The sequence below is a fragment of the Triturus cristatus genome, chromosome 3_2 (assembly GCF_964204655.1).
Source record: "Triturus cristatus chromosome 3_2, aTriCri1.1, whole genome shotgun sequence".
NCBI lineage: Eukaryota > Metazoa > Chordata > Amphibia > Caudata > Salamandridae > Triturus > Triturus cristatus.
The window spans coordinates 900,310,225-900,330,602 of NC_140584.1; the positions used below are offsets into that span (position 1 = coordinate 900,310,225).

Consider the following 20,378-nt stretch of genomic DNA (forward strand, 5'->3'; position numbering starts at 1 on the left):
CCCCAATGTCCCTTTCGCCAGCATTTCCATGGCAGGTGAACCGCCATTGATAAGCTGGCGGGTAAGGGACATCGTAATCCCTGCTGCGGTGCATGGTAGGCACCACCAGCATTGTAGGAACCACGAGCCTCTCCACCACACCGGCGGGCTCAAGAAGCCTGTCGGGTGCGTGGTGGTTGGTCTTTCCGACCGCCAGGTAACCACCCGCCATTGTAATATGGCGGGCTGTGATTCAGTCACCAATGGTGGTGGGACCGCCACCGACGTGATCCCACTGCCATTATAAACACCCCCTAAGTTTGGTGTGCATGCAAATCCTACATTGCCAACCCCTGGCAAGTTGCACTGCTAGTGCTGGAAAAAGGCCAATGGAGGTACCAATGGGTGAGGTGGACTGGCCTCAAGGGTCTTGTGACCTCAGTGACAGATTCACTGTCGATCTAGGATGTGCTTCTTCATATGCCTGCCCGTAAGACTGGAAGTGAACGGCAGTATGGATTGTGGTGGACAGGTCCACCTGCGGGTGCTAAGACACCTGGGCTTCTAAGGTCTATCGGGCCTTCTAAGGTGTAGCATCGTAATAAGTTCCGTCAGGAGTGTGGTATGGTGAACTGGTCATGAAGGTCTGAACATGGTTCTCCAGTTCCAAATTCAGCAGCTCTGGCCAGAGTGCCACATTCTCTCCCACACTGAACACCATACTGCCCCACTGAGAGAAACTCGCACTGCCTTCAGCACAACTCAATTGTGCTGCGACTAAATTCAAATTATGCACTAGACAACAGTAAAATGCTGCCTGAAAAAAAATGAATAACACCCTGGAAAAAGCAAACACTCATAGGGAATGCAAGAATAAGCAAAGCATGTGAACTGTAATCAGAAAAAAACATGGTTACCTAACGGTTTTAAACTCCTTATTCAGAAATCAGTAAGTGATTTTGCCTGAAAAGTTCAAGACATGGCTACAGGACCAGGAAGGGACAAATGTCCATTGCTTATACCCTTTCAAAATGTATGCAGTTTGGTTTAAAAAAGACCACATCCCCAAACACAGAGCCGCATTTTATAAGCTAAAATAATTAAAAAGTTGAAAACGATCATATTAAACGTTTCCACTCGACCCATCAACCAGGTATTGCAGTCCCTTTAGGAATGGCGCACTTACCCACCCTGGGAAAACAATGTTGTTCAAAGAATGAAGATAAAAATAAAGTAGCGCTTTCACTGGCAAACTCTGTAAAGTGGCACTAATGTGTGTGGGTGTAAATAACAGTCTGGCCTGTCTGCTGTCCACTCTATTGCTTTATTTAGGTATTTAACTATTTTTTCTCTCCATTCCGAGGTTTTTCTTTTCAATAGAAAACGGTCAGAAAATGAGGACATTTACAGCCAAAGTGTTCAGCCTTTTTTGGATCAATTTCACAGGGGAACAAATAAAGAAAAGGAGAGGCAAGAGAGAGTACCTTAAGAGCTGCCTCTTGAAATCAGCACGTAAGCAGGAGCGAGACAGAGACAGAAAGAGATGGAGGAATAAAGAGAGGCAGATCAGGAGTAGTGGACATGGTTCTTGCCATGAAGGAAAAGAGACAGCGATTATTTTTTCTCCGTTCTCTGCCCTTCCCAGAACAGCTGAGCCTTCCAGCAGCATAACAAAAGGCAGAGGGCGGGTGGCCTCTGACTCCAGGCAGGTCAAGTGCAGGGCCATTAGGTAGCGCTTTCGCGTGCTAATGGCCCTGCGATAACAGAAGGGAGAGGGGAAATTCCTTTGTCCCCTCGTTCCCCCCCCAACCCTTGTCCCCCGCGTCCCCCACACTTCCTACTCCCATGCTCGAACGTCGAGCTTTATAGGCGATGACGATTTCTTGCGTCCCGGGACGCATTTTGAAAATAAAAAAGTAGGGGAACGGAATCGCTGGAAATGAAGAAGTAGGGGCACGCCGTGCCCTGCCGTTCCCCCCCACTTCGACCACTGGGTTCTAGTAAATACATTTCTTGAATTCAGATAGAGCGATTTAAAAAACGTCTTAAAGCAATGGCAACACAAATTACTGTAGGTATGAGTTCAACTATTTTTCTAATATCCCCACAACTTTACAATTTATAACATGACGAGCACGGTAGAGTGAACTGTGTAATGTATAAGATTGTCCTATTAACCAGCACGGTCGAAGACGCGCTATGCTGGCATCTTGTATAGGTGCTGTACCACTGCCAGCATTGGTAGTGCAGCCCTAAGCTGTCTACACTCAGGATGCGCAGACTGTTAACGTGATTCTTACAAACTGTAATGTAACGAAGATACTCTTTTGAAATCGATCCAAAGTATATGAATCCTGGAAACATAAATGGTTACTTACATGTAACATTATCACTGTACCTTGTAAACTGACATCTCATGAAATGTATTGACTTTTCTTCGGCTTCTCTCTCTGACAGGTGACCTGTTGAACTAGAGGGCTGACTGTGAAAGGAATATGACAGACATGGGGTATCGGCTTGGCATGCATGGTTTGCACCAGCATGGCATAGCATGTACAGAGCCTGTTTAACCTGTCCAGTGGTCACTGGCATGAAACGGGTCCTGGAGGGCTCGACCTTTTGCAAAGATCCTGCACTTTTCTGCTCAGTTTGACTTGTCTCTGGTTGGTAAATCGAATTAAATTACAGCCATGCAACCAACCATTTTATTTCTTTTTGTGAGCACAAATTTGCTTTAACTCTCAAGTTCGTACCAGTCTGACAGTATGATAATATAAAGGGTCGGTAGATTTCATAAGTCAGGAACTGGGCATGCTGCAATATATTTCTTTAAAAGTTTATGCCGGGGCGTGGCCTGAGGAATCTAGATGGCGGTCGCACTCTAAGAGTGCTCCGGACCCCTCCGTCATCCACCTGGCATCCGCCCATTCTCAGCTGCTGCTCACCTCCTTGGACTAGCCGATGGGTTCTCCCGCAACATCTGCTCCACTCTGATCCCTCTTGCGAGCGGATCGGAATCCTTATCGCAGTGAGCCGCCTTCTTCCTCCCGCCGGCCCTGGATCTTAAAGTGGTGGCCCCAGCGGCCCTTCACGCCTAGGGCGGGCGCCTTCCTGGTTGGCCCGGCTCCTTGACTGCGCTGGTGGTCGTACCTGCCTGCATCCGCCGCCGGGACCGCGCTGCGGACACCTCCTTCTGCTGGGACCCCTCGGTGGACCCTCCGGCGATGGGTGCGGTGTGGGGAAGCTGTGGAGGGCGGCCCTGCTGCACTTGAAGGCCTACACTGGTGTCCCGCTGGATTTTGCCGTGGCTAGGTGGGGTCCGCCGTACCTCGGCTGTTGGTATTTGGCAGCGGTGTTCTTGTCTGGCTGCCTCCAGTGCCCCCACTCAGGCCTGCGGCTGGCTGAGCTGTCTGGTGGGCCGGCATAGGTGGGGCCTACCCAGGATGCTATCCGCGGCCAGGGCGCTGCTATTTGGAGCGGGAGGGCAGCGCATGTACCCCCTTTGGTCAGCCGGGCTGTGACTCTTCTCCTCAGGACCTGCTCCGACCTCCTCCTACCGCACCAGACCCGCGTGCGAGAACAGCGGCCTCAGGGGGCACCCGGACCTCGTTGGAAGTCCCAGGCCTCGGACTGACGGTGAGTGGGGGGGGATCGGCAACTCTGTCGGGTGGTGGACGGTGTGGGGAGGTCAGTGCTTCTGCCCCCCCCCCTCGCTTCTCCCTTGAGGGTGCCTCCTGTGGTGCTGCCCGGTGGGCCCTGCTTTGGCTGCCCCGCTCCGTCTCCCCAGCCACATCGGACCGGCGAGGAGGCGGCGGTCCCCTCCTGGCTGCGGGGGCTTCAGGGGGCGGCTCTGGTTGTTGGTCTGCCGGGGGGGCGGGGATCGGCCACCGTGGCGGGCGGAGTGGGGATATGGGCGCTCCCGCCCCACCCTTCCGCGCCACACTTCCCATCTGGGGGCGCCTCCCCGAGTCCGCCGGCCTGGAGTTGCATGGGCATGGTCTGACCTCCCCCTAACTCAGCTGCTTCCCTCCATCTCCCGCTGCTGCACCGGAGCGACGTAGAGGCGAAAGCCTCCTACTCTCCGCTGGGCCTGCCGGCTCCTGGGCTCCCTTGGTGGCCTTGGGCGACCTATACCGACACGAAGGGGCCTGCCCTCCGATAGTTGCTGCTCACGCCGAGGGGATCTTGGGTCCAGTTGGAACTGGTGTGTGGGGTGGCACGACACCCTTCTTCGTTTCGGCCTTACTCTAACCCCCATCCGCTCTGGACAGTCTGTGTGGGGCGCGGACTCCGTCGCGGACACCGGCTCCCTCCCAGGACCCCCCCATTGCTCCGGACTGCTCTCTTGGAAGTGAAGCCATCCCCATCGGACCTTGAGGCCAGGCTGGAGGACTGTAGTGGTGGTTGGTACTTGGCCTGGGGTGTCAAAGTTCCATCAATTGATCTAATTTCAGATTTTTCGGCAAGATAATGTCCATTCACTAGATGAAAAAAGACCACCACAAATCCAATCGACATAAACAAAAAAATAGATATGAGCACCAGCCAAATGTAAGTCCAAGGGAGAATTAAAAAATGTTTTTTAAACCAAACAGCAAAAATAGAAATTTTCGATGGGGCACTCGATGTTGTAGAGTCCGTGTCAAAAGTGTAACATGACTGGTCAACTGCACTTGTTTGCACACCAGGCAACAACACATCTATGGGATAGGTATACTCAGTATCTTCATGGGGACCTCCAGCCGGTGGAGTCAATAAAGGATTAGTAACTGTATGCATCTCGATGGCAATGTCAGGCCTGTAGGTATTTGCCGGAGCCAAAACAGAATTTCTCAGCATTGCTGGACAAGAGACCGCTGGAGTCATACTAAGAAGAATTGGCCACTCGTTGTAGTTTGACATTGTCAATGGAGATGTACCCGTTATCCTTGCGACCAAGAAGTGGAGGTAAAATGACTGTTCTTGTACCCTACATGCCAAGCACTGGAACAGGTGCACGATAAGAGGGGCCAAACACCTTCTTGTTCTCCACTTTCTCACGGTCCAGGTCACCAAGTCGAGGTAGCCAGCCAACTACCGGAATCTGAAGTGCAGCATCAGTTGTGGAGGGCAAGTGTTCCTTTGCAAGACTGTCTCGAGTCTCTTGTAGATTCTGCAATACAGCAGAATGATCATCTACGTCAAAGGGTGCGGCCGACGCCGCCATGTCTACCATCAAGGTCCGGAACAAACATTTTTATGCCAAAGAGCATTTCGTATGGGGTCCGCCCACCCAGAGACCTTTTAGGGCACTTTAAGTGCACGTTGAGTTCCTGACAGTACCTAAAACCCTAGCTGTCAGGGATTGCCTTAAGTCACGGTTCATTCGCTCAACAACAGAATTGCCCTCAGGCCAGTATGGAGCCGAAATTTTGACTTGGACCCACAAAGACCTCGTGGCATCCATGTACGCCTTAGAGGCGAATGCCAGACCCTGGTCTGAATGGAGGGTGCCACATGTAAAAATTCCCACAAAGACACGCCATTCCCTGATGACAGTTCGAGCATCAGCACTCCTTTGTGGCCAGACCCATAGAAAACATGTGCACGAATCCACTGCAACTAGATGTACTTGTACGCAGTATCAGAGGAGAAGGACTGCCGTGATCTAAATAAACACACCCAAGTGGTTTATTAGATATGTACAACTGTGTTTGAGGTGGACGCGCAGCAGTCGAAGCTTTAATCTGCTGGCAAATGTCACAAGTAAGGACAAAATCACGAGTCTGTTTATACAAACCGCGCCACCAGTAGCGTTGTTGTAAGATAGTGACAGTCGCTGAGACGCCTGCATGGGCTGAAGCCATACCTTCGTGAGCGGCTGTTATCAAGGAAAGCCTGCGGTCCGCGTTGGGAATCAACCTGTTGCCAACGTAGTTAATTCTCACATAGGGAACTTTATCAGGGCTTAAATGATAAGAGTATTTAGAAGGGAAACCTCAAGGGTAATTATCACCCTTCTCTGTTGCAGCAATGACTGCCAAGATGTCATCATCAATCTCACTTTTGGATCTTGTAACTGCTGCTACTAGATATGTTGCCACTGCTGTTTTCGCTGCTTTATCAGCTAAACTGTTGCCAACAGCGTGTACCCCTACGTGCTGGTGACCAAGAGTATGAATTACATTCACGAGCGGCAGACGTTGTTTAAGCTCTGCGACTCGAACCCAAAGCATTTTATTTTTGATTGTGCTACCTTTGGAATCACGATATTCATTTTGAGACCAAAAAAATAAATTTTCGTTGAAAGACTGAACACAGTAGTACGAGTCACTTACAATCAGAGAATTCACATGCGGATCAGCAAACTTTAGTGCAAGCACCAGAGCACGTAGCTCTGCCAATTGGGCGGTACAGTCACCCAATGTCTACTTATGAACGACATCAGACCTGAAGTCTCCATTCACAAAAGTACCAGCCACTATTGCGCAGGCCGCTGAATACGCATGATTAGATTCCGTCGCTGGTTGCGCCGAACCGTCAGTGTAAATGATACAATGGTAATCCTCAAGCGGGCGCAAGGACAGAGGAGCTGGATGAACAAATTCATACTGCAAATACTCCTGAGTCTGCAATGAGGCATCAAAGATGAATGTGACATCCGGAGATGTCAAAGAAGTGGCCCATTGTATCTAACGTGGATGCAAAGCTTTAGAATTGAGTACACTGGCCTTCATCACTGCCTCAAGGGCAGGATACAGTGTGACAACCAACATGCGTTTCCCTTGCGACAGCGCTCTCTCTTTTAGAATCGTCATCTGTACAGCAGTCAAAACTTTCTCGACAGTGGAAAAGCGCATTTCAGCCGGTGTACAAGTGTGACTTGTAAGCAATAGGGACTGTGTCTCCCTCATTAAATGTTAGGTACGTGAAACTCACTGCGCCAGGCACAATTCTTATTACGAGGTTTGTGTGGTTATCACGTGTCAATAAGTATTTAGAAGAAAGAAGATCAGCCTGCAAAGAGTGCAGTATAGCTGAATGTTTTGTCAGCCAGCAAGATTTGGTAAAAGTAGGTTGTATGAAGGCATATAGCGGCTTGATACGCTGGGCATAATCGGGAATGTAAGTACGCCCGAAATTTTAAAAAAACCAGCAAAGATTGTAGTTTTTTCAGAGTTGTCGGAGCGCGCAAACATGCGCATTTCTCCAGGAAATGAGGTGCTAAACCTCGTCCTTCATTGTTGAGTTCATAGCACAAAAACATCACTGTGTACTCTGCAATGTGTGATTTTGCAAAGCTAAATTTGTAACCTAAGTCCGCAAACATGACAATGATGCGGTCAACGCGACACAGATGCGGCCACAAGTTGTCGTCTGTGAGATAAATATAGTCAACATACGAGTATGCATCAGGGTCGATGCTCTCTAACAGAAAGACTACACGTGCGGCAAAGACGCCTGGGCTGTTTTTGTAACCCATGGCTAATCTTTTAAACTGTTTGTTTGCCGCCTGAAGTAAAGGCTGTTCATTGACTACTAATAGAGAACAGTTTATGGCTATAAAAGCCATTCATGATGTCAAGCGTGGTCTTAAACCTTTTTCTCACAAGACTATCAACGAGGGCAGAACTGTGGGTGTTTTGTACCGCGCACGTCCGACAATGAGAGTTCAAATGCCGATAATCCAAAACTAGGCGGTACGACCCATCAGGTTTGGTTACAGTGAAAAGAGGATTATTCATGGGTACACACATGTTTCAATTAAGCCTTGATATTCCAATTGTTCAAGGATGTCTGCGACGTGAGCTCTAGCTTCTCGGCGCATGGGATATTGGGGTTGTGGCTGTGGCATAGACCGTAACGGAATCTCATGGCTTGGCGATAATTTATCCCACCCAACCTGAATACTGTACAGCGCCGGTGCAAGCACCTGTGCCCATTCCTCTGCAAAGTTCTGAGCTTGCTCCTTCGGCACAGTGTGCGTGAAAGATGAGAGGATTACCTACTCCCCTCTCGGAGCTGCCAAAACATAAGGTGGGGGCCAGTCCGCCTCTGCTAACAAAATGCCATATCTAGAGGTCAGATTTACCCCAAAAATCCCTTTTATTGTACTTTGTATGTCACCTTCAATTAAAAGGACTATGTCATATAGTCTGTCAGGGAGAGCCACTCTAGTGTCAGCAGTTTCTACAGTAATAAACATGTTAGTTGCTGTCGCCTTCAGATATGGACGCAGTGCTCGCCGCACTATTGTAACATCCGCTGCGCTGTCTAGCAGCGTTAGTGCCCATGTCAGGTTCCGAAGCTGTGTTCTCACTATCTGGGGCATACCTTACTGTCAGTGAAGCAACTTTCTTTTTCTGAAACGGAGGTCGTTGATGGGAAAAGTCATCCTGCTTGCCTTTACCATCAGCCGGGCGGGGCTGCTCACGTCCTTGAGGGGCACACCGACCTCAGCCGCGTTCACCTCCATTGGCTTCCGAGACCGATGTTTCCTGTGAAGAACGAGGAGAACGTTGATCAGGAACCTGAAATCTATCAGGAGACCTAATTCTTGTGCGATCGCGCAATTCATATGTGCGTTCAGTTGTCACTGGTATTGGTGATGCGGGACGTGACCCCTGTTTCTGTTGCTGCTTCCCCTGTTTCTTACCTTTCCAATTCTGTTTAGGAAAAACAGGACGGTCGTCTTTTGTAGACTTAACCATCTGAGTTTGCGGTTGCGCTGTTGTTTTAGCAAAAGTCTTAACCACAAAACTATTGCGGCCAATGGTCTTCTAAGCCGCCGCAATAATTCTCGGTAACTGCCGGGGCTTATCGACGTCGTCGATGAGGCGCAGCGCATTCCACACCTGAAAGTTAACAGCATCTCTCTTGACATTAGCAAGGATGAACACGCCAACAAGCATCATTGCCAACTCGACTGCCACCTCCGGACTGTGCTCATCCTGAACACACTCAATCACGGAGGGTAAACCAGTCATAGACGGTGTGCCAAAGCCCTTCTCGTAGACCGCTGCAAACACTTTATCCCAGTTCTCACAATCTGTTACCTCAGGGACTAAGTCTTTCTGCAAACTAATTGTAAGAATCCTGTGTTTTTGTCCACAGGAGTAGAATTAGGAAATACTGCTTCCAGCTGGTCAAATTTCTCAGCAAGCCAATAAGGCATATCGTCCTTATTCTGGGGGCGCTTGCCCATTACCGAATTAACCATGACGGGACTAATAGTGATCCCGGCCGGTCCAACTGGTTGCGTCGCAACCCCAGGTGCCCCGACCTGGACATTGCGCGAGACGTATTGCACCAATGAATGCCCTAGGTACCGCAATCAAGGCGGTATGTAGTTGACGTAAGTCATCCACCGGGGCTTGCAAATATCGTAGCTGAGGTGTGAACCCAGCCAAGACTGGCCAAGTGGCCCCAGGAATGGACAAGATACCTAACCGTACCGGAGTTACGGTATGGGGGAGGGCGCCATTGAACCAAATACGATGCTACCAAGCGGAAATCTGCATTTCTTGCGTCCTATATGGTGTATAATTCGCTGGAACTGCCGTAGGATTGTATGAGTGGAACATCTTATCATCTACATTCACCTCCTGAAAAGTAAAAGTAACAGCTCATAGGGGAACGATGCATCGGCACTCACTACAAAGATAATTGACATTCCATCGTCAGGCACCCCGAACTGTGTCAAATGACGCCGGAGAGGTGTGCGACTATGCGCTGCAATAGAAACTTCAGCCATAAGGACACAGAGAAGAAAAACAATCTATATGAAACTGTAGCACAAAAAAGGGTCTGCAATTCAAAAAGAAACCTTTTTAATTGTCAAGCTTGAATGAACCTATTAATCAACGATATAGGTAGGTTTAAACCGTCACTCCCGTCAACCGGAACAAGAGTGAGGGTGTTGTGGACAAATATAAGAACTACTAGGTTGTCTGAAATTTAAGACCAAAACGTTAGGTGCGCCATGTTGCAAGAATTCTGCTCATGCACAGAACTATGCACAGGAAACCAGGACCTCAGTGAATTGTGGTGTACCAAAAAACTCCCCTCAGTACCCAGAACCCCTATCCGACTAGCATCAGTGTCTCATTCGTTCTCTGTACTATAGTGAAGCTACCAATGATTAGACTACCAGAATAAGCTACTTATGTTACTCCCAGGAATGGTGGGACTCAAGAACACCTTTTCGTTGTTATTCTCATATCAGTCCACAACCTGAGTAATCCGAGACATGGAAAAGTTTAAAATGTTTATTTTTAACTATGTGCTCTAAGATGCAGTATTTTGGCTAACATAAGCAAACAAATGATAATGAAATAAAACCATCAGCATTGTTACAATTCCATAAAACACAAAGGGAGTAATCATATTATAATGATAGTGAAAACAGGTCCTATAATACCTTGGGTACCACCCTCCCCTGGCTATAAGCTAGTTTTATAATAATAGAAGGTCTCTAGGTTTGAATGGGGAACCCCATACCTCCAAGATCAGCTTAGGTGAATCGCATCACAGGATCAGCACTGCTCTCTGTGTCTGGAAAGGTTTTCTCCAAAAGTGCCAGCACCATGCATGCAATGCAATATTAAAGGCACCAGAGTTTCAGATATTTGCAGCTGTGTGCTTGTTGTGTCTAGAGCGTGGGCCGATCAACCTGAATTCAACAGCATACATTGTTATTTGACCTTGACGGTTTCTGCGCACAGTGTTCAGACCAAGGTCGCGGTGTAAGTCTAGGGATGTGAAAAACAGACCGTTCTCGGGTGAAGAAAAAGCAAGCAAGCAGTTTTACTTATAATAACAGCTACCTGTAGTGTCTTGTGCAAAAGCAGCAAAATGGCAAGATGGCGTTTAGCATCTAAAAAGCTTATGCTAACATAGCAATGTGTGCAGGCAAAACCCTGTCTTCACCACAACCCATTACAACAGCTGGAAAGTGTGACGGAACACAGACACCCAGATTATGTGGGACTGGGGCACCCAGTACAACAAATGGCAAGTGACGGAACACAGAGACGCCAGAACATGTGGGAGTGGGGTGCCTAGTACAACAGCTGGAAAGTGTGACAGAACACAGGGGCGCCCAGAACATGTGGAACTGGGGCACCCAGTACAACAGCTGGAAAGTGTGACAGGACACGGGGTTACCCAGAACATGTGGCACTGGGGCACCCATTACAACAGCTGGAAAGTATGACAGATCATGGAGACACCCAGAACATGTGGGACTTGGGGACCCAGTACATCAACTGGAAAGTGTGACGGAACACTGAGACCCCCAGAACATGTGGGACTGGGGCACCTAGTACAACAGCTGGAAAGTGTGACACAACACTGGGATGCCCAGAACATGTGGTACTGGGGCACCCAGTATAACTGCTGGAAAGTGTGACAGAACACAGGGGCGCCCAGAACATGTGGTACTGGGGCACCCAGTACAACAGCTGGAAAGTGTGACAGAGCACGGAAACGTCCAGAACATCAGAACATGTGGGACTGGGGCACCTAGTACAACAGCTGGGAAGTGTAACAGAGCACGGGGATGCCCAGAACATGTGGGACTGGGGCACCCAGTAGAACAGCTGGAAAGTGAGACAGAACACGGAAACACCCAGAACATGTGGCTACCAGAACTACAGAAAGCACAGAAATCCAGACCAATAGCAAGAACGCATGGTCATCCAGTACAAAATATTGTGTGGCACTCACACTAATGGACTTAAAGCGTAGACACTACCATAATATAGAGAGCACGTCAGAGTATGTTACGGCTACAAAGATGGAGTTTAGTAACTTTCAGAGAGAAGTTATATCACATATAACATTAGATCAGTGGTTCTCGCTGGTGGACCCACTGTCAATAGTTCCCTGGCATCATACTTGTGGCACAGAGAGCTTAGTGCACAAAGGGTCGTTGACTGTTGGTTGTGAGGGTTTTGGCAGAACCGCACAGCATAGCGCAGGCCTGAGGCCATGGAGACGAGTTTCACGACCAGCAGAAAAGGGAACATACAGAGAGGGCCCTCAATTCGAACTTGTTTTGCTCCATCGAGAACCTCCCAAGCCTACTAGATTCTCGTTCTCATCCAAGAATGCTCTGGCTGTATCCGCGCCAAGGGCCTGCTAATGCCCAGGTCATTTGGTAATACCATGCCCATTAACACCCTGGAGAACACCGGTTTATGATCTACTAGCAATAAAACCCACAGAGCAGGTAAGAAAGCCCCGAGGTGAAGTCCTTGCGTTTCCATCCTGCTCCATTCGCTTTTATTGTCTAATTACAGAGGTGGCTGCTGGGCTGTGGCCGCAGAAGAAGGACCACACACGATGTGGGAGCTGTGCCAGGTAATGCTGTTAGTGTAGGCATTCATTGATTAGGTACTGCTAAGGTAGCTATGTTGGGCAGCGTGCTGCTGCAGAGAGCGCAGTAGTTGGACGGCGAAGGGTTGAAATCCCAGTTTGGAGGGGGAGGTCTCAGTATTTCATGTTTCTGCTCTTGATCAAACGAGTACTGTTGATGGTGGTAAAAACATCAACACACACAAAAGTAATTGTTAGCAGACGCCTAAGCTAGACAACCACATGCAAACTTGTGGGGGGGATACATGTAGAATGGGGTTTTCCTCCCCCCAACTAGAACAAGAAATTCTCCAGGCTGATGAAGCTAGGTGGCGGAAGGAGTTGGTGGACAGGCAGGTTCACAAGAGTGGCAGGCTAGGGCAGTGGAAAAAGGATAGCGGAGAGCCTACACTGTGGCCCTGCGATAAACAAACTCTAGTAAATGATATTCATTTGATGATTTCAGTTCCCCCTGGGAAATTTGGAAACGTTTGATGCCCTTGAAGGTTAGATCAAATAGTGATCCTGTTGAATTCCTAGTCCCTCCTATTCCAGGTCGGCATTGTAACAAAGGTTTACTCTTGAATTTGAAGCATTGGGTCGCATTACATCAAACTACATCTTGGTTTCTATCCTTTGCTTTTAACTTTACTTTCTGTTTCACTTTTAATTAACTGGGTTAGACGTTTTTTGGCACTTTACAATAATATTTTATGAGCAGAAATGAAATAACGATTTGAATTAATAATTAGACCAGAAAACTCCAGCTCTGATCCAACTTTCTTCTCCCTATTGCCACTCAGACCAGTCAGTCCTGTTGTAAGGATCCTATTTTCAAATGATTATAAAAATCTACGTTCCAGAGATTTAAATCTAGGTAGGTTTTCACTTTTCTTGGTTTTATAAAGGCTTACAATAGAACCTTTGTGCTTTCCATTTACATTAATACAAAGCCATTTTTACATGCCTAACTAATCTTCCTTACTGTCCAATTATGCATATGAAGGTGGCTTTCCAGTAGCGCGATTATATTTTTAGTCTTGCAAAAATAAAAAATCTACTTGTCCTGCTGTCCCAGCAACTTGGGGAGTTTCCTTCCCATTCTGGCAACGGATCTCAAGCTGTCCTTGACAGGGTTACCTGTCCAACCATTTCCAGGGTGAGAACTGGGCCAGAAAAAAGACTGTATACAGCCACAAAGTTCTGACATTGTGCATCCTTTTCCTAGAACGCCCACTATCTAGCGGTGAAAGCAGATTTGCGCCCATATATTATTAAACCATACTGGGGTATTTTTACTTACAAGTAAATTAATTTAACATTCCAAATTCTTCTTTTGTGAATGAGCAAATTGAATCTACACCCATAAGTAAAGCCCTTTGCGCACTTACTCCTGCAAATGGATTTGTGAATTGAAACCAAGTGTTCTGGAGTGAAAGAAAGAGCATGGCCGATTGGAATATTTCTGTATCCTTCATAATGGCCTCTGTTGACAAAGTACCATTGAGCCTGAGTCCTTATCTTGTGAGTGCTTTCAGAAGGCAATCATTGAAACAGTTCAGTGCTGTCTTGTATTTACATACGTTCGCAAGGAAGGCTAACATAATATTAAAGTATTCCTTTCACAGAAAGCACAAATACTGTTTAGGTCCCTACATTCCCAGTAAGGTATCTGGAGATCAAAAAGGTAAAATAATTTGAAACGGCTTCGATCGCAGGAGACAAAGTTGTGTATGTCAAGATTAGGCTTGGAAGCAAGTGTGAAAAAAAGATGGGATATGTAGCATTGAGTGGAAAGGTTGTGCTTAATGTGAGCTTGTGGCTGCCGGTGTGGGCCACTGGCATTCATTTTTGGGGACCGGCACTTATTTCCCAAGAGCAAGAGATGGAAAAAAGATACAAAAGAGAAAGAAGGAGTAAGTGAAAAACAGAATATCAGTCACCAAGAGAAAAAACCAGAACCAACAAGAGCAAGATAAATGGGCAGAGGGTGTATGATAGTGAGTTAAAGAGGCATGAGGTGGGTTCCAGACTACGAAGCATGGCTATTCTGAGCACTGACATTTAATAAATTCGTCCCTGGACATCTGAGCAGCACTTTGGGCACTGATACTTATTATTTTAGACATTAAACATTGTTTCTACCATGAGATTGAGTTATTGGTCAACTGTTAAATGCTTAGACCCTTCAGTCATCACATCCAGTGCGATGACAGTGAACACAGCATTGTCCTAGTACCGCCATCCTCTCAGCATATTGAAGCTCACTATGTTTTGTTCTTTTCAGATCTGGCGTGGTAAGACGATCCAACACCAGCCCCATGGGTTTTGCGAAGTCCGGGTCCTGTTCTCCAGCGCCATCGGACACAGTTGTGACTCGAAGGTTATCTACTGGATCATCGAGGCCCTACTCCCCGTCACCACTGGGTAAGGCAGCCATTTCCTCAGAAGGCTTTGAGCTTATGTTCGGCACCGCTCGCATTGAGAAACCGTCCGTCCGTGTTGAGAAAGCTGCCGCTCGAGTAAAAAATCTACTCGAGTGGCAGAAAGGAAGCAGCGCCCACTTGCCCTGTGCATGGTGCCATTTGCTATGATTGCAAAGTGCGGACAAACACCCAGCACTGAATTTACCGCAACCAGTATTTTATCTAACGCACTCCTCCACTCGCGGAGCTCTGCGTACCGAGGCTGAATTTTTTTGCACTTCGAGAACTCCGCCCCGGTATAGTTTTTATGCATGTTATAGCAATTAGGTCACTTCTACATTTTTTCGTTTTTTTTAAGACTTTTTATTGAACAAAAGAAAAACATAAAACAGCAGTAAAGCCGTGTATTAAGGTCACGCACGTTATGCAGATAGATGTTGCAGACTGGCCGGCACACAAGCAGTGACATCACAGGTCCCCATTTTAAGGCATACTTGCGGTAGCAGACACGTCAGCAAGTTTCAGGCGTTCTCGCCGTAATTCAATTGTTGGAAACAGGCATATGTTCCCCCTATATTTATTCCACCCACCCCATCTACATCTTTTCTTCAACACTCATCTCGCTTCTTCATACCTCCATTGTTGATTTTGGGGAACGTTTACAGTGGTCTTTTTCATTTTTTTATCAGTTGCTTCATGTAATAAATGGTTTTGATTCTCAACGAACTAATTTATCATATCTGTGATAGAAAATTTGCATACCATCCTACATGCCACGCAGTCCCCATGGTAGCTGTTTACTAGGCGATTTAGCCGCAGACACTAGCCTCGCGCAGAAGCTGTGAGTTTGCAGGCTCTTACTAAGAACCCCTGCTCTCTGAAACGTAGTCCATTGGTCTGGTTACTTCCTTCAAGCGGAGAAGCACAGTTTTGTGCCCAACGCAAGACACAGATGAAATAAGCAAACTACCGCATTTTTAGTTCATCCCTCTTGTCTTCTTTGGCAGAGAATGTGACCAACGGGTCCGAACATTTAGCCCAATAGGTGCACACTGTGCTGTAAGCGTCACCGCATCTATGCAGGGCTCATCGTTGAGTCATCTTGTCCCACCTGGGTCTTCTGAGAACACTGCACCGCCTTCTTTCTCTCTCGCCTCCCCCCCCCCCCCTTAGCAGTGCTTTTTTGGTTTGCAAAAAATCTGAGGCGGAGGGCCATGCTTTATCATTGTAAAGTTGTAGAGAGCCCAGGCACTTAGTTAGCGCCCCGTATTTCCAAAAAGTTTTTTGTTGTTGCCTTTTTGTTATCGAAGTGTTATTAACCTACTACACTTGCTTCATCTCCTTACTGCAGTGGGCACCATACCCGAGCAGCTCGGACACTGCTGCTGTGGGCACCCGCAAGGCCACGAGTCGCGAAGCCGAAACTCTTCAGGGGGTATGTTCTTTTTCTTTGGGGTTTATGCCGATATAAATTGCCTCTTTCTCTTTGTGAAGCATCTTGTGAGACCATTTGACAGACGCAGATCGTATGCCTGGACAGTCCCTGTCCTTTATTTCCGTTCACCTCGTCTATGCACCTTTATTGTTTATTCCATTCTCAACGGGCCCATGCCAGGTGATATCATTCTGATTTGAGCTCGGATTCATGGCATGGGGGTACTTTTCTCCTTTGCCTTGAGTTAGATCGCCAAGACTGCGCCTCCTACCACTATGCCCAGTACCCTAGAAGGCGTGGATACAAGGAGCAGTAAATCAAAAGGTGGGCGCCAGTCGTCTTATCGACAGCAACCAGCGAATGTGCATGTTGGAATTGGTCTCGTTTCTCCACTTTCAGTGATGGGATAACCAGAATCACAGCACTATACATGTAGCATACACCGTAAACTGTTTGCAGGCACTCAGATGATACTTTGTATTACCGTTCTTAATGAGTTTTGTACTCTCAATGGGAGTACCATGGAAGGCTGCTCACTAGCTGCTCTGACTCGGATGCCATTCAGAAAAGCTGTTCTTAAATTACTGTAACATACAGAGTTGACAATGCATACATTGAAAGCAGAAAATGGAGTACAGGCCCATCTCATCTTCCAATTGTCTTACCTAAATTGAAGACCCACCATTTCTAACAACATCCACGTCACCACATTTCTACCCCTACCACCCATTGCTTTCACCTGCTTAGTATCGTAGCATGTTTTGAAGCAATGATGGCGGGTTTTCTGCAGCCTGGCAAGCAATTACCCAACGAAACACAGTGCAATCCAATGCCTTTTGTGGGAAGCGTAACCCCTAGTTAGCCAATAACCACCCTGAATGTCCATCAGTTCTATATGCACACAACTAACCTTTTTAAACCACCCTGCCCCCCCCCCCCCCCTCTTTCATCTCCCATGCCCCTGGTAACTCATTGTGCACACGGAAGGCCATTTTCTGAATCCATCACAGAGGGATGCTCCCAACAATCTACACTAAGCGATTTAACACCCAGCACATATTCCACTTAACGTCTAGTTTGCCTTCTGCCCTTGCCGAAGCCTTACAGGCTTATTCCGCTCAGAGGTTCTAACCCAGCACCTCCTGCACAGATGAAGAAACACTACTTTCTAAATCTTCAATTGCTAATTGGGCACCTTTTGCAGATTCAGCATGCGTGCTCGCTCTCCACGTGAACAGAGATAGGTGGGTTTGCACACAGCAGCTGGCAGCCGCATTCATCTTCAATACCTTCTCCCTGGGTCTCCCTCGCGTCACGCTGCTACTGTGACCTGCTTTTCAGTGCTGGCTCATGGAGAGGCGGGGAGCAGTCCAGCTGTTCAGTGGGACCTCTGCCAGCTGCCTAAACCCCCACAGACTTGGCTCACGTTGTGAATCATTTTCTCAATGACTTTTCTCGGTGCATGTGATCCCAGAGTGAGGCTTCATAATCCATTCATGCCATCTGGCCAGATACCGATCTCGGAGGGAGGCCCAGTTATACTGTGAGATTCTGTCTCTCTGTTTTGTGTTGCCACACATTTGTGGTCACATTGTTTTTATTTTGTGCCACATACACACGTCTCTGAAGTGCTGCTGCAGCCACAGTGCCGTCTGAGGTTGTGCAGTGCAAGCAGTATTGCGCTTTACTAGAATGTGACATTTTTTGATGTTTCGACTGTTTGGTTGGTTAAATATAAGAGATCTCACTTGTCTTCTCCCCAGGGTCTCCGGCTCCTCAGTCCCATTCACCACAGTCTCTGTTGCTCGGTGCTCGCCTCCAGAGTGCTCCCACTTTAACGGATATCTACCAGAACAAGCAGAAGCTCAGGAAACAGCATTCAGACCCGGTGTACCCTTCCTATGCAGGGTGCGGATACAGCCACACGCCTCCACCCCCCAGACCCGTCAGTCTTGGGGCCTCACCAACCAAGCATATGGGCACATCGCCCCGGACTTCGGACTGGCTCTACAAATCTCCCCTTCCAACCATTATTGGATCCCCCACCAAGGTTTGCATCAACCTCTCTTTGTTATGCGCATTGTCTAAGTGCAGGGGCCCTTTTTATGTAACATTTGAGGATCTGACTAAATATGTGACTCTGCTATGGCTCATTTGGCACATAAGAGGCACAAAGCTATGGTATACCATGGAGGTATAATGAAGTGTTTGCTACAGTTGTAAGAGGACACAAGTTCTATGTATGTTTACATTTCTTTCAAGTCTTATTTGGATGCGAAAATACCAAAAACCGAAATAAAAGTTTTGAAGATGAATAGAGTATAATATTCCTAACCCAGCGCTTGTGGCAGAAGAGGGTGCATCAGATGAATCTACAGCATTACGGGATTCAAGTCAATGGTTACACAGAAATAATGTGTCCATTTGGTTGTATAGTATCTAAGACTGAAGCTCTGCTCCGAGAACGTTGCAGATTGTACGTGGAAATTGAGGCGGTATCACGGAGGGTACAGAAGTGATGCAGAGAAGCTGTAAACAGTACAGGGCAAACATGACTCAAAATTCAAGGGTGACCCATGACGGGACAGCTGGTTCTCACTGGAGTGGGTTTCCATCTCCTTCTTTCTCACGAAATATGTGCAACTTTAAAGTGGTGATGTAAAGTAAGGCACAAATCCCATTGCAAACTTTGCAAGTCGTGCTTTAAAGAAGAAAGATGAACATTACATACTATCGCAGATATCATGGTACGCCACCTTTGAGCAAAAGGCAGATTTTCCTGGCCAAGCCCTGTGAAGCTAGTAGTGTAATGTGTGAAATGCACAGGCAGTACTTTAAGGTCTCTATCACTCCACTCTTGAACTGGTTCTAAAGCTGGGAAAAGAGGATTCTTTCTATATGTATTTCAGAGTTTGAAAAATCAAACAGTTGCCACGAGACCTTAAGGTTGAGTAGCTTAAGAAAGTTGATGCAACTTTGACCCCATTGGCACAGGTTCAGATCCTGGTGGATTCTCACAGCCTTTTATTCTTCAGAGATTGATAAAAATACGTTCCACTAAGATGGGAGCAATCAGCCATGGTCTCTCAGTAGCCCCAAGAGACCCACTGAGTGTAAACATGAGTTCTACAAATACCCTTGTTCTGTTGTAGAACGGTTTTCAGGTGCCCTGGGGTATTCAGGTTTTACCGGGCCACTATTATGGCAATCGGGGTCTTTTACCATTTGTGTCCTGGGGCTTTTACTTGGTACTGAGTCCAAAAGTGAACACCAATCACACCTCTTTAGCCTTTGGCACACAGTGTAGCTAAGTGCAACAGCCCAAGCCCTACTCTTTAAGGTGGTGTGGGGTCGAGACTCTGAAGTCAACAAATCATTCATTTACGTTGATAAGCCTTTGATAGAGAAAAAGTACTTTACTAGTCACATACAACTCATACTGCACATATAGAGACAGCAACAGTCATTATATTATACTTCAATAGGATTCATGCTGATGGTGGAGATAGCTCAGGCTGCTTTCGTTGCACAGTCTTCAGTGGTGCACTAAATGCAGAATGTTGCGAACTGTTCGAGTTTCTTCCCGGTGTTTTCAAGGACACTGATTGTCTGTGGGAAGGCAATTTTAGCCTGGGCCAAAGCTTTCACCTACTTCTTCCCTGTTGTATAAGTTTGTTACTCCCCCACCCACTAAGTTTGGTATCTTCCCCAGCTGCACATTACCTAATTCTCAATACCATATTTGACAAGGCATGCAATGCCTGAGTTGTCTGTTGATCGGCTGGTTGGTGTTGCACGCACTCAGCGTGGCTCACTGACTGAGGAGGGCACTGTGCTTGCTGCAGGCCAGCTGCTACAATCTGTGACTATAGGGCCTGCGCATTCTGGTTCAGGTCACTGGCAGCAGCACCTCCTCAAGTAAGGACTGCGTAAGGGTTGCAGTGCTCACGGTCCAGCAGATCGTGCTGATTGGGTGCAGGCCTCCCTGTCACAGTAGTATCTCTACTGTCCCTCTGAATATTTCACAGGAGAGTATGCATCATAGTCCGGTTCTCTAGCACCTGGGTGCTTTTTGGTATGGCTTCTTCAGAGAAATTTGGATGGGGTCACAATACACAGCACCCTCTGGTACTTGGCTTATTTGATTCAGTTCATGCTGTTGGGGTGACTGCGGGGCTGCCAGACCTCATCCTCGCAGAGTG

The 20,378-nt window shown here is 47.4% G+C and overlaps 1 protein-coding gene across 1 annotated transcript in view; it reads left to right on the forward strand.

Annotated features, from left to right (window-relative positions):
• ULK2 (unc-51 like autophagy activating kinase 2) overlaps positions 1 to 20,378 on the forward strand; it is a 604,281-nt gene that overhangs the window by 421,017 nt on the left and 162,886 nt on the right. Inside the window, exons 16-18 of the mRNA XM_085649334.1 lie at positions 14,603 to 14,742; positions 16,093 to 16,176; positions 17,940 to 18,226. Coding sequence (XP_085505460.1) covers positions 14,603 to 14,742; positions 16,093 to 16,176; positions 17,940 to 18,226 — 511 coding nt within the window. The remainder of the gene's footprint in view (positions 1 to 14,602; positions 14,743 to 16,092; positions 16,177 to 17,939; positions 18,227 to 20,378) is intronic.